The sequence below is a fragment of the Amblyomma maculatum genome, chromosome 3 (assembly GCF_055883805.1).
Source record: "Amblyomma maculatum isolate TAMU_Amacu chromosome 3, ASM5588380v1, whole genome shotgun sequence".
Taxonomy (NCBI): domain Eukaryota; kingdom Metazoa; phylum Arthropoda; class Arachnida; order Ixodida; family Ixodidae; genus Amblyomma; species Amblyomma maculatum.
Window position 1 is genome coordinate 165,162,650 of NC_139346.1, and position 13,073 is coordinate 165,175,722.

The 13,073-nt window shown below is 42.8% G+C and overlaps 1 protein-coding gene across 4 annotated transcripts in view; it reads right to left on the reverse strand.

Moving 5' to 3' along the window:
- Nucleotides 1-13,073, reverse strand: part of LOC146196745 (beta-1,4-N-acetylgalactosaminyltransferase bre-4-like) — a 40,152-nt gene that overhangs the window by 7,620 nt on the left and 19,459 nt on the right. For all 4 annotated transcript variants that reach the window (XM_084598491.1, XM_084598490.1, XM_084598492.1 and 1 more), the window contains 6 exons: nucleotides 12,745-13,024; nucleotides 10,855-11,038; nucleotides 5,468-5,700; nucleotides 4,521-4,705; nucleotides 2,168-2,290; nucleotides 1,955-2,050 (listed from right to left, as the gene is read on the reverse strand). In XM_084598491.1, coding sequence (XP_084454617.1) covers nucleotides 1,955-2,050; nucleotides 2,168-2,290; nucleotides 4,521-4,705; nucleotides 5,468-5,700; nucleotides 10,855-11,038; nucleotides 12,745-12,921 — 998 coding nt within the window. In that variant the 5' untranslated portion in view covers nucleotides 12,922-13,024. The remainder of the gene's footprint in view (nucleotides 1-1,954; nucleotides 2,051-2,167; nucleotides 2,291-4,520; nucleotides 4,706-5,467; nucleotides 5,701-10,854; nucleotides 11,039-12,744; nucleotides 13,025-13,073) is intronic.

Genomic DNA, 13,073 nt, shown 5'->3' on the forward strand with positions numbered 1-13,073 from the left:
CGCCTTTATTTGCACGGAAGTAGATTCTAACTAGCTTTATCGTATGTAATAAGCGTGCTGGTAGTTGCTGTCAAAACTGGCGCTGTTTTTATGAACGCGAACGACTTTTGTGACCAATACTTTAATGAAACAATAAACTAGAACTAGGCGAATGAAGCTCGTCTAAGATTGCCACATAATGTATTGTAAGAACTAAAAATGTAATACGAGGTGGCCTCTTGCGTGGTGGGCGAATTAGAATTTTCATTTATCATTGTGCATATAAGGAATGCCATAGGCACTTCAAATGCTCTCCAACACTGTCCTGTGCTCCATGCCAAAACTCTTGCGGCAGACGAGATGGTTTCAAACGCCGTACAATAAGTTGCCGTTGATAAATTTAACACAAAAATTATCTCTCCCCTCAATCCCACCCCTGCGCTCTTTCTATCGACATTCTTGTCCCAAGTGCTTCTTAGTAGCAGAGGGGGTGTAGTTGTTTTTTTTAATGTCCAAATTAAAAGCATGATTTTTTCCTTGTTGTTCGCCCTTATTCTCAGTTCCAGAAAATGTTTCCTGCTCGATTTAGTTAGAAACGTTGTTGGTTAAGGATGATCTGGTATGTATATGTTGAAGGTAAAGGTCAGAGTCTTATGCACATAACAGCTGGAATTTCAACTATGAATGAAATTTATTATTTACAAAAAGTTTGTACAGCGCCATTTTTCTCCTAAAGGCGGTTTGTGCCCAGAGGAAAATGGCAATGATTGAGATTTCAGGATCCCTATTTAGGCTTCATAATTGCCACTCATCAAATGTTTGCCGTGCAATCACTTCAGATCACTTATAATTTTACGCACTGGTTAGCACCTGTGAAAATACATGATGCCTAGCGTATGGCTTTTTGTTTGTGCAAAATGTAGGGGTAAAAACGGCTGTCTTCAGTATATCCGAAGGCTCGTACGACCATGCAGTCAAACTAAGACGAATGTCCGCGCGGAATATTATCGGCGTCTAATAAATCACACATAGCAAATCTCAGACGCTGATTAGCGGTCTTTTTATATAAATTATAAGGAGTGAAATATCAGGAATTTCAGGTTACGACTGAGGCAGGCGGAGAGAGGAACGAGCATGCATTCTCCTTTATGCACGAACGGGGCGCGGTCCAAAATTTCAGCTGTGGTAACACCCAGTAGTGGGCGGTAGGTGCCAACAGACCGCACTGAAAAAGCCGCAACAAGAAGCGCGCTCTTTCCTGGAGACCGGCCCTCTCGCAGTCAAATGCGCGGTAGCAGATTGCGGATAGCGCCATAATGCAGCTTTCTGATTTGGTTTTTGGGGTTTAACGTTCCAAAGTGGCTCAGACTATGAAAGACGCCGTAGTAGAGGACTCCGGAACTTTCGACCACCTGGGGTTCTTTAACGCGCACTGACATCGCACAGCACACGGGCACCTTTCTTTTCGCATCCACCGAAAAGCGGCCGCCGAGGCCGGGATTCGATCCCGCATACATGGGAACAGTAGTTGAGCGCCGCAGCCACTGCACCACCCTGGCGGGGTTTTATGCAGTTTTCTATTATCACGCTTTTATTAGTCACTTTAATAATTTTAGAGTTGTCGCCACTGACTCTCATTTGTTATGGTCACTTGATCCCGAATCGGACACGAGCTCGGTCCTGGCCGCCACGACTGCACTTTAAAGCAGGCGAGGCGAAAGACGTTCTTGTACAGTGCGGTGATAATGCACGCTACAAAAACCCAGGTGACCAAAATTGTTGAAACTTTCCTCTATTGTCTCCCTCATACCACTCTGGGACGGTAATATTCTGTAAAGCAAACCGAACTTCCTGCACGAAAACTTTGCAAGCGTGGGACCGGATCACAAGACAGTTTCTCCCAGAGTGACGCCATGATAAAAAACACATATAGCGTGAAATATTCAAATGCTCTGATATCAGTGAAACAACACACCTTTTTTCACTCGGCTTGCTCTTGACGTGCCCCAGGCCAAAATATCGGCCAATTTCACTAGAGCGCCTGACAATTTTCAAGTGAGCCCTGTTCAGCCTGCAGATTGCGAAAGGAAAACAGAGTAGGAAAACAAAATATTAGCTTCCAATGTTTTCTTCGCGCGCAGCATAAAAGAACCCTTAATTCTGCTTCGTCTTAACAAGATCACTTCACCTGTAAGCCATGTCGTCGTCTTCTGCTCCCCATCCCCAGTAGACATTGGAGTAGCCATTGACGAGCAGCATGTGCTCCTTATTAACGGCACTAACGCCACCGAAGAAGAGCTTGTAAAAGACCCTGCGGAAGGTTTAGAAGCACACGCCAGTGTTCGCGCTCCTCACTTCAAGGAAACAGAGTGTAAAAATAACAAAATATATGCACCACTCGTAGAACCAGTTTTATTGAGTTGCAACTGCAATAAGGACACACTGATGCGCTTAAGTGGATTACCTGCCAGTAAGAGCGTGAAGAGCCTGCGCACATCCGGCGGTGTTTAATTTTTTGGCCGGGAATAAAATCCAGAAGTAATTTAAGCTCTGTTTTCCAAGGTGCTTGCGGCGATACGAAAGGGAAGAGCGTCCCTAAATAATTCAGGACAGTGTCCATCGCTTGCTTTTTGCTCCTGCGTTCCTGTTCCCTATGCTGGCACAAGAGGGTTGGATCAAAGGTATGGGCTGCACGCCATCCGGATTGGCATAGATAAGTCTTACCTTCCATAGAGCTGCAAACAGGATTTGAGGTAGTGCATAGATTCCTTATTGTGAAGTACCTTCTGGCATTTAGCCACACGCATGCTGAAATTTGATGCGAATTCGTAATCAAGAACAGTTGTTTACCATGACCTGTAGAAACCACTGCCATTACATATCCAAATGAAACGAAGCAATTCGCTTCTTTGGGCCGTTTAAAAGCATAAAACAGAAAGTAGAACAGCAAAAAAGCTATGGTTACAAGTCAAGAATGCTGCTGGGAATGTCCTTCAAAGTAGGCTTTGCATCCAGCCAATGGCTTTAGCAGAGAGGAATCTCCCTGCAGCTGAAGCACAAAGGGATTTGTTTCCCTCTCATGCCAGCATGAGAAGAAAACACTGGCATGCCACTGGAAACAGTACTGTCACTGAAAACAGGCACCAAAAACAGTATGACATGCCATACTGGCATGCCAGTAGGGCATGGTACTGCCAACCGGTGTTCAGTGCTCCGAAGAAACCAAAGGAAGAAACTGCCTGCAGGTTAGGAAGAGATTGACACAGGCTGGTGTCCCTTCCTTTGGAGGGAGCCAGCGCCCAAAATTTACGTCATTTGATGGGAGGCCTCTGTAAAGGGGTATTTGCCGCTGCAGCTGTTCTTGACTTGTAACGGACTATAGCACTCAAATGCTGTTTCTAGCAATGTCAAGTTCGGCTTTTAACATCTGCGACTTTCCACGCTGGTCCAAAAGCTTCGGTAACCATACAATGCACGGCATTGTACATTTTTACAATTAATAAAGCGTGGAAAGTACATCCTGGGCTTGTCGCAAAGGCACTTTGGTCCGAGACTAATAAAAACTGTGACTCATTTGGCTTCGCATTCCTCTATAGAAAATCCGCAGTTAAAAGCTCGGGTTGACCTAAAGTTTCTTGGTGACGATTATGCGTAAAGCTTGTATGTTTGAATTTTATAGGCATCCCCATCGCATAGAGGTGGTGGCTAGCGTCACTAAACGTAGAAACTTTTGATTTAGAGCTTAAGTTCACCCCTTTTTTCAACCATAGTCCTTTGCGTGTTCTAAGCTATATCATTGTCATTGCCTGGAAATATCGTACACATTTTCGAGTTTGCTTTTACACTTCCGGTACAGAAGCCTCTCTTACCCGCCTCAACTGCAGATGGGATTTCACTCTCCAATGCTTCCAGGAAATCCAATGCTTTCAGGAGGCTGACCTCATCCTCCTTCACACATGTATGTATGCATTTAGAGTCTATGACTTGCTTACTTTCTCTTATACTGTTTCCGCACGCTGCCCAACTATTGTCTCCGTACTCAAGGTTAAATTCTATCGGAGGCCTCGAACAGGAGGACACTGTCTCATGAATGCTTGTGCAGCTTTCGAGAATTCTTTAACTTCGCTCTTTCTAGCTTTCCAATAACGCCGGGCCACCCCTGTCTCACATCGTCAACTAAGCAGAGACTACGAATCACTTGCGCACAGTCACTGTGCAGATGAACTTAGTGTTGTCAGCGAATGCTCCATTTTTCACCGCGTCTAGACATCTGTCCTTGCTGTTTGTTTTATTCCACTAAAGAGACTCGCTTCTTCCTAATTCCCAAGTTGGTAAACAGCAAACCAACAACCATTTCTTCTTGCTGCTTAAGGACTTTCTTTTTTTTTTTGAGGTTACATACACCCCTTTGTAATGTGTCATAATGACTTTCGGAACAATTCTAATAACTGATTTCAATTTTGACATTGTTGCAATATAGCATAGGCGCTGTACTACGAAGCCTCGGTCCCTACTGTTGGATCTTCAAAACAGTGACTTACATGGAAGTATCATTCCTCATGATGGACATGTGCCGTGGTTGCTCTGGACATGTGTAAATGTTGCGATCATCCAATGGCACTAGGTCAACGTCGTGAAACACGAAGCACTGGTAGTCGTACAGCGCCGTCGACTCCACGAAGCCTACGTTCAGAAGTTTGGCTCTGTTGAAGCCAAGTTTGTCAGCCTAGAAATGCAAGTACGTTGTCATGATTACACGTAAGAATTTTTCATTGCTATTCTCTTTTGGTCCCATGCTGTGAGGAAAAAATAAATATGCAAACGAGCGATTCAGAGGACTTGCAAATGCTACATTTGTCAATTTGAGGTGGGAAGCAACTCGTGCTACTCCAAAACCCGGGCTTTAATTTTATTACGGTCTGTCATAAATGCGCATAAGTTCATTTGACTGCAATTAAGAAAAATGCGAATGCTAGTGAGAGAAAGATCCAGTCAGGTCAGCAACACAATGCAATAAAAATAAAAGGATCATGGCGGAAGCAACAGCCCCTTGTAAAGAAATTTATCATTGTCTTTTTCTGGTCACTACTCTCAACGTGTGACAAATGCCAAGGAAAATGAACCGGCGTGAACATTTATCGGCGTTGTGCACGACCGCTGCGGAATGTGAATTAAGCAGTATATAGTACTACTTTTGAGATGTAGAATTCCGTTATACAACTCATACGCAGCAATTCTCATAAAATCAGTATCCCTTTTGTTTCCCGCCAGTAAATGTGGCTGATATGAAAATCATATTGTATTAGTGCCATCAAGAGTAAACTCTATGTTAAAGTTCCTTGACCCTAATGAAGTTTCATGTCACAATCAATCCATATGTTAATGTGCACTCCCTAATGGAGGTAACTGAACGAATGTCCTTCGTCTCATGGTTTACTAGCTACGTCAAAGATGTGCTTGGAAGTTTTAAGAATGCTTCAACGCTAACCTGTTCGATGACGAAAATTCCGTAGTCGATCTGCTGCCGGGAGAGAACTCGATGCAGGTTATAGATGAAGACAGGTAGATGCGCTGCACGATCTCGATACGGGACAAGTATAGCAACTCTGTGTCTTGAGGTACACTCCTTTGGCCGGAAGTGGCCTCCTTCCATCACATCCGGGAACTCGTCCTCCACAGCCTCCAGAGATGTCACATCCGTCTTCACAGGGATGTACCCCACTGCAGTGCAAGCCCAGAATAAGATGACCAAGGTATCGGTGAGCATAACAAAAAGAGCAAAGCGGCCAGTACACGCTATATGTGGTGATCGTCGAGATCCTTTCTCTGAGTCAGATAAGAAATTATATATAATAAGGCTTCCAATTAAAAAAAACATTCACTGGTGGCAAAGAAAGGATACTAAAATCACAAATTACTACCGTAATCAAACCTACTCTTAGCAAATCACAAGCACCGCTTGTGGACACAGATACTGTTCTTTTTCACGAAACACGCAATTTTCGCATTTTTCCGACACAGCATAGTTTCTTACCAATTTTCATGTTCCTCGGTCACAATGGTGAAAAGGGCCATGTACCGGAAAAGATCGCGTTATTTAGATGAAGACGCACTTTTCAAGCTGCTCTTTTCTTTACTCAGACGCTTGTCCAAATAAAAAAAGAAGAAGAAAAGTAACTCGGAAAGACGTATATCCTCTTCCCTGTATAGAAGATGCCATCAACTTCCTTTCTTAGCGTCCTACTTTTTTTCTGTAATCTGAGATCCGGTTATTGGCAAATTCCAATGCATCCAGCCGACAAAGAGAAAGCTGCATTTAATACACCTGATGGGCTTTAAGAACGTAAGGTGGTGCCATTCGGGCTGTGTAATGCACCAGCCACCTTCTAGAGATTCATGGACACTATACTTCGCGGATTGAAATGAGAGGTCGGCATGTACTACCTGGACGATGTGGTAATTTTTTGTAAGACGTTCAGCGAGCACAACTACCGTTTAGATCTTCTGCCAGACTGTATGCGCAAAGCAGGCCTTGTGCTGAACTCAAAGAAATGCCGCTTTGGAGCTCTTCAAGCGCTTGTTCTAGGGCACCTCGTGGATGAAGACGGTGTAAGACCTGATCCCGCCAAGACTAAAGCGGTCGCGTCCTCCCAGCCACCCCAATCCATCAAACGGAGGCGGAGCTTCCTGGGCTTATGCTCTTACTTTCGCCGCTTTATTCATCGCTTTGCGGACATCTCACACCCCTTGACAAGCCTCCTTCAGAAAGATGTGCCTTTCGAGTGGACGCCTGAGTGCAACTTCGCCTGCCGCCAACTAAAATTTCTCCTCACGTCCCATCCCGTGCTCCGACACTTCGGTTCATCAGCGCCTACAGAGGTTGATACCGACGCGAGTGGCGTTGGAATCAGCACACTTCTTGTTCAGCGCTCCGAAGACAAGAAGCACGTTGTTGCCTACGCTAATCGATCACTTAGTATGCCGGAACGAAATTACACTGTCACAGAGCAAGAATGTCTAGCCGCCGTCTCAATCTGGGCATCACGCTATAATTGGTGCTACCTAGACAGCCTCGCAGCATAGATATATAATGGGAATGCAAGAGACACATGTGGCAGCGAGGAACTTCAGATTATGATTATCGCGGCACATCCTGCAGGGAAAAAAGAGCGCACGCCCCTGTAAATTTCAATGGTAGCAGGGTTCTATTATATTTGCTCGCTGAACATACTAATTAAAGGTCATGCAAAGGTGTTCGGCTAAGATGCGTATGACTGGACATATGACTGTATTGTACAAGCTGGTCAACCGCGCTCATAGAGTCGGGGTCAAGGTTGTTGAAACTGTCTTTGTGTACATTTTCGCGGGCTTCATGAATGAATGAGTGAGCGCCCTCAAACATGCCACCTTCCGATAAGTTAGGAGCAAATAATTAGAAATATTGCATGGCCAACAATGTTATTTCACAGGCTACTCTTCATTTTTCCGTATTCGCACAAGTCGAAGAAGTGCAATCTTGCCTGGAAACGCATTCCACATCATAGCACTTTAAAGTCAATTTTTCTGCATATTTGTCAGCCACCATACAACTGAGCTTATGAAAAGAATTTGCGACAGCAGTAAATGCCAGTGAGTGAAGGCCTAGAGAACCTCCGAATTGTAACACATCATGAACGACATTTGACATAATCAATTTTAATAACAATAGCTAGACGTCCAGCAACATGATGCGATGGTTACGATGCAACATGGCCACTTCAATTCAATTTTTGTAATCGCGTTACCTTCAGCTTTACCTTAATTTATCAGCATTACCTTTGACTTGAGATCATGTCCCGTCTTCAAAAAATCTGGCCTCGGTGTATATCACATCGGCGCTATGAGCGCAAAATCATGAGCATATCTGAGAGGAGGTAGGTAGCAACTCATATAGCAGGGCATTTATTAAGCGAGGAGTTGTGTATGTCACGGAGCCACATGATATGGCAGAGTTCACGGGCTCTACCGATTCGAAATTACTTTTTCAAATCAGATGATGAGATATCGAAATCGGATCCTGCAGGGCCCTTGAATTTCAAATACGCCAAAGAAAAATTGTCAATGTTTTTCGTGGAAAAACCTAACTGCTAGCTGTGTCTATCTATGTACTTTTTAGTCAGCCGCAACGTTCCATGGGAATATCTATTGGCGGCTATAAAATATTATCTACCACTGGAGCTACAGGTTCTCAACTATGCAAAATCTCTTTAGCTAGATATATAAATCTGCACTTTCCACAATCTATAGACCTGTGTCCATACACTAGCAGCCTATAGATATATAAACGGCTCTAAAGCTACTTACTGCAAGTCATAATAAACTCATTTAGATGGTTATACAAACCTGTATGTTCCTGAAGCTATAGACCACTAGTCAGACAGAGCCCATCAGTCAGAGATGTAAATGTCTCTAAAGCTACAGACCCTGAGCCACACAAACAGTGTGATCTAGCTACAGAAAACTATATGTTTTTGCGACCATAAACCAGTAGTCATGCAATTATATTCAGTTGCCTATAGAGATGCAAATGTCTTTAAAGTTAGAGACTGCACGCCATATAAACTCTTTTAGTTAGCTAGAGGAAACTAGGTTCCTGATGCTATGGAGCAATATTCATATAGCTGCCTAGAGAGCCATTTACATATGGCTGTAAATCTACAGACTGCAAGCCATATAAGCAGTTTGGTCTAGCGTTAAAAAAATTTACCTTTCTTACACTATAGACCAGCAATCATGCAATTATATTTACCTGCCTTTAGGCATTTAAGTGCCTCTAAAGCTACAGCCTGCAAGGTATATAAAGCTTTCGCTAGCTATAGGAAACTGTCTTTATAATGCTATACAATAGTAGTCATGAAGCTATATCTTTAGCTGTCATAGAAAAGCTGCAGACTGGAAGCTTTACAAGCTCTTTTCGCTAGCAATAGAAAATTGTTAATACCTCAAATTATATAGACAAGCAGTCATACACCTATATTTAGCAGCCTTCAGAAAGTCGGGAATGCATAGATTCGAAGGCACATATATCGTTTGTTCGATTCCCTCTCATCAGTTAGCCTGCAGGTTGACTTATCGATGTATGCTATAGGCAACGAGAAATCCTTTTGTACACCACTCAGAAGGGTGTGCCATGATTGGTTTCTTCCCAGTTTTCATGCAATTTCCAAGAACACATACACGCACGAGCCCACAATTGAAAGCTAAGTATATCATTAGTTCTAATCGGGAACTGCTCTTATCAGGTATAGGGAGTGAAAGAGTGGGAAATAGGAAACCTTCAGTTACTATATAGTTTGCAACAGAACAGCCTTCAACGTAATAAAGGCTTGTCTATAACGAGGTATACATTCGAAGAAACGCTAAAGGCGACCTGATATGCTAAGTAAAACTACAGTTGGTGGCTCCAAAACCTGTAACACATCATGAAAATCTCTTTTAAGACATAAAAGAAAGACATAAGATAAAGCTTGAAAGCTGATTTAACCTCCAAGATGAAAGATAATTGCTTCTAACTGACAGTACAAAATGCTAAATACTCCAGTACATAGGCGACCACAAGTCTATATAAATGGCAGAAACCATAGAAAAGGCTCAAGGCTGCTATAGAAACGTCTATAGCTATTTGGGTCAAATGCTTATAGCCGACTATACAAAGAATTGTCAATAGCTGGCCATAAAAAATTACAGTTGGCTGCATAGAATGCTAAAGACTGCAGTACACAAGTAACGAGAACTCCATATAAAGACTCACGTTTTTCCACAGCGCACACCACAACAAAATATAAATATTGACATAAGTACGACTATAGCTGTTTGGGCCATATGCTTATAGCCGACCATACAAACGATTTTCTATAGCCGACCACAAGAAATGTTTGAGCGCGAGTGCACACTATTTTAGTCCATGCTCTCACATACTTACGGCTTGGTTAAAGCTAAGTTTTATATCTATGTCCGGTAGTCTTTCACTTTATATGAGATAGTTAACGACTATATTCTAATGCATAGGTGTGGTGGGAAATACGGGAAAAATTACAAATGTTAGTTATCAAAAGAGCTGCAAAGTACGTACATGTACGCGAACGAGGATTTGCAAGAGGATCCGCAAGCGGAAACCATTAGCACTATATGTTATCACACTCTTGAAAGCAAAGCTCATAAGTCTAGCCCAATGTTGTACCCAGATTAATTCACCTTACATTTTGGATCTGTAATTGCAACGTGTACACTAGGTGGAAGGGACGCGAGGGGTTTATGTTTTCGCTCGTGGAGAGTATGTATGAACTACACGTACTAAGAAATCTGTGTGAGATTCACGTTCTGATGCTTACTTTCATCTGTAAACTCGGGTACTCCACCTACTCTTGTGCATTGGGTGCATAAAATTGCTCCCAAGATCTGACAACGCCATAAGAAAGGCGCAGCTTTCAGATCAGAACATAGTTGGTAAAATTGCTTTTTTTATATTACCTGTATCCTCTTAAATGACCCATTTTCTATGCTGTCCTGAAGATTATTTGTTGAAATACATCAGCAATTTGTGTAAAAACTGTTTCATGCTCGGCGTTGGGTTTCAATATTGCTAAACGTAAGCGTAAATTGATTTATACTAAAGGAAAGATGCAGAGGCAATACGTCACACTCCTCAACGGATAACTGAACCGCGCTAGAAGAGAAAGGAAGAAGGTGGGATTTTTCGATCGGTTTTATCTCTTTAGACCATGTTTTTGTATTGCACTCCTGGATCCGAGATGCAAATCAGAACTTCTGAAATTTCTAAGCTTTAAACTTTTTGTATTTCTGACGCACTAAAAGAAGTTGCAGTATGCTGCTCACCCAAGTTTGGAGGTATTAGCGGGCACAAGTTCTGGACAGACTGGTTTGCTCGACGTCCGTCGGAGAGGACGTCTTCTGGTATGTGCATTTTTGCAGCAGTTTGTTGAGGTGTTTGTGAGCTGACATTGTTCTGTTCAATTGTGGTTGCTTCTTCATGTTTCCGTGGATGACCTGAGGAAACAAACTGCAAGATACGTTGGTTACAACAATTTTATACTGAGAATTATTTCAGGATTCGCCTGCGATACCTTTGGTGGTTTATGGTAATCAGCAAATTCAGATCGAAGAAGCAGTATATACATATATACCTTGCTATTATCCTAAACCTTTTCCATGGAATTATAGGTAAATGATTGTCAGTTCTGTGCAGTTACATGCGGATGTTCTCTTAATTTAGCAACATTAATCAAGGCAAACATCTTGCCTGGTGTAAGTAGATGTGCAGGTACCTAAGCCAAAGATACCGCTTCTCTAAGAAAGTGTGCAAGCGATTCCTTATGCGAAGCGTCGCCTTACGGAAGAGGATCTCTGGAGCAGCAGGGAATCAACGCTCTATATTCGTAGCCAAGTTTAAGCGTGCGAGGTACTGCTGGCGAACAGAGTCGGTATGTTCAATCGCCCGCTATCTGCTAGGCCCGTCGGTACATTCGGCTCAAATTGCTAGTGCCCGGGAAACTCCCACCTTACGCAAAAGTTAATGTCCTGAATATGACCAATATGGGAGGTGACCAATTCCCCCGATCATAGCTCACTGCACTAGCTGGAAGACTACGATAAGTAAAACTATGAAATGTGATTAAATGCTATCCTATGACTCATTTATTCAAAGTGGAAAATAAGCTACTAAGCTAATTCACGCACTCAAGCATATGGCAGTGCACATTAAAGAAGCCTCTGCACAGCAGGCATTACGACAGGGTGGGCAGTGCGAGCTTAACATCGTCGCCGGAAAGAGGCTGATCCTCTTGAGTGAAGCCTCTGATAAGGGAAATTTGTCGTGATGAACTGGGAGGAATGGCATCTTCCTGGAATTAGGAGCCGAATCAGTTATGGAGTGGGTCTCAAGATGCTTGGCTTGGGTTTCCGTTTCTTAGTGAATATGGCGCTATATGAAAAGAAACAAGGACTCTATTGCTGCCCTGCTCATTTTCAAGATGTCCCAATGAGTCTTAGATTTGTTGTAAATGATAGAAAGATGTCAATTTACGGTAGCAGATAAGAAAATGAAGGCTTAAATATAAAAAATTTGTCGAGAATTACAGCTCTAGGTAATGCGCATTTTGAGCGCAGGTGTTGGTGTATAGAAATATCAGCCAACTGTATACGAAACAACCATTGCTGAGCAGGGGCGACACGTACTTGTCATCTGTATCATCGGCGCGCCTTTACGTAGAACCACTCAGAACCATTTGCGACAGTCGTCACCGCAGAAGGATCACGAGAGGTTTTGTTTTACCCTTCCCCCGAGCTCTTTTCTTCATGTCCTCGACTATACCCACCAACTAGCTTCCAATGCCCGTGACAAGAATATGGTGCAACCTGATTAGCGAGTAAGAAGCGCCTCGACGTAAGGGTTCATACGGGGTGGCACGCAAGGTTCATCTCCGAACTTTGATGCTTTGATCATTCTTTCCTGATTTTGTTTCCTCGTAGCTTTAATCGAGGCGGCGAAACGTGGCATCGTTATTACCTCGCGCTTTTTTCTATGCACTATCATTATGAATTCGAAAATTATTATTTAACTAGTTTTATTTGAGATCGTTCGAAATAAGAAAAAATTAATTAATTTAATTTAGAAAGCTTTATCAGTTTGAAATCTAAATCAATCACAGCAACACCAAGGTCCCCAGAGTAAAAGAGAACAGTTATAAATACGAACAAACCACTTACTCTTAGTGCTTGTTCTTTGAATTTCTCCACATCAAAGCACCAATGGACAAGTGCAAAACACAGTGCGAAAGCCAAGGTAGCCTTAACAGCATTGCTCCGAGCCAAATACCTCGATGTTGTTGTAATTCCAATGCCCATCCTTGTCTCAGGCGTATATGCTGACACCGGAATTCCCATGCATTTGTCAAGCGGCAGATCCAAGAGACTGTGTTTTCTTATCTGCAGATTTTTCAGTCGCTGACGGGCAGTAGTTTTGTCGTCATAACCTCAGCTGAAACGCCTGCGTGAAGTTTCAAAAAATTATCAGGAACTGTGGAAATATTTTCTAG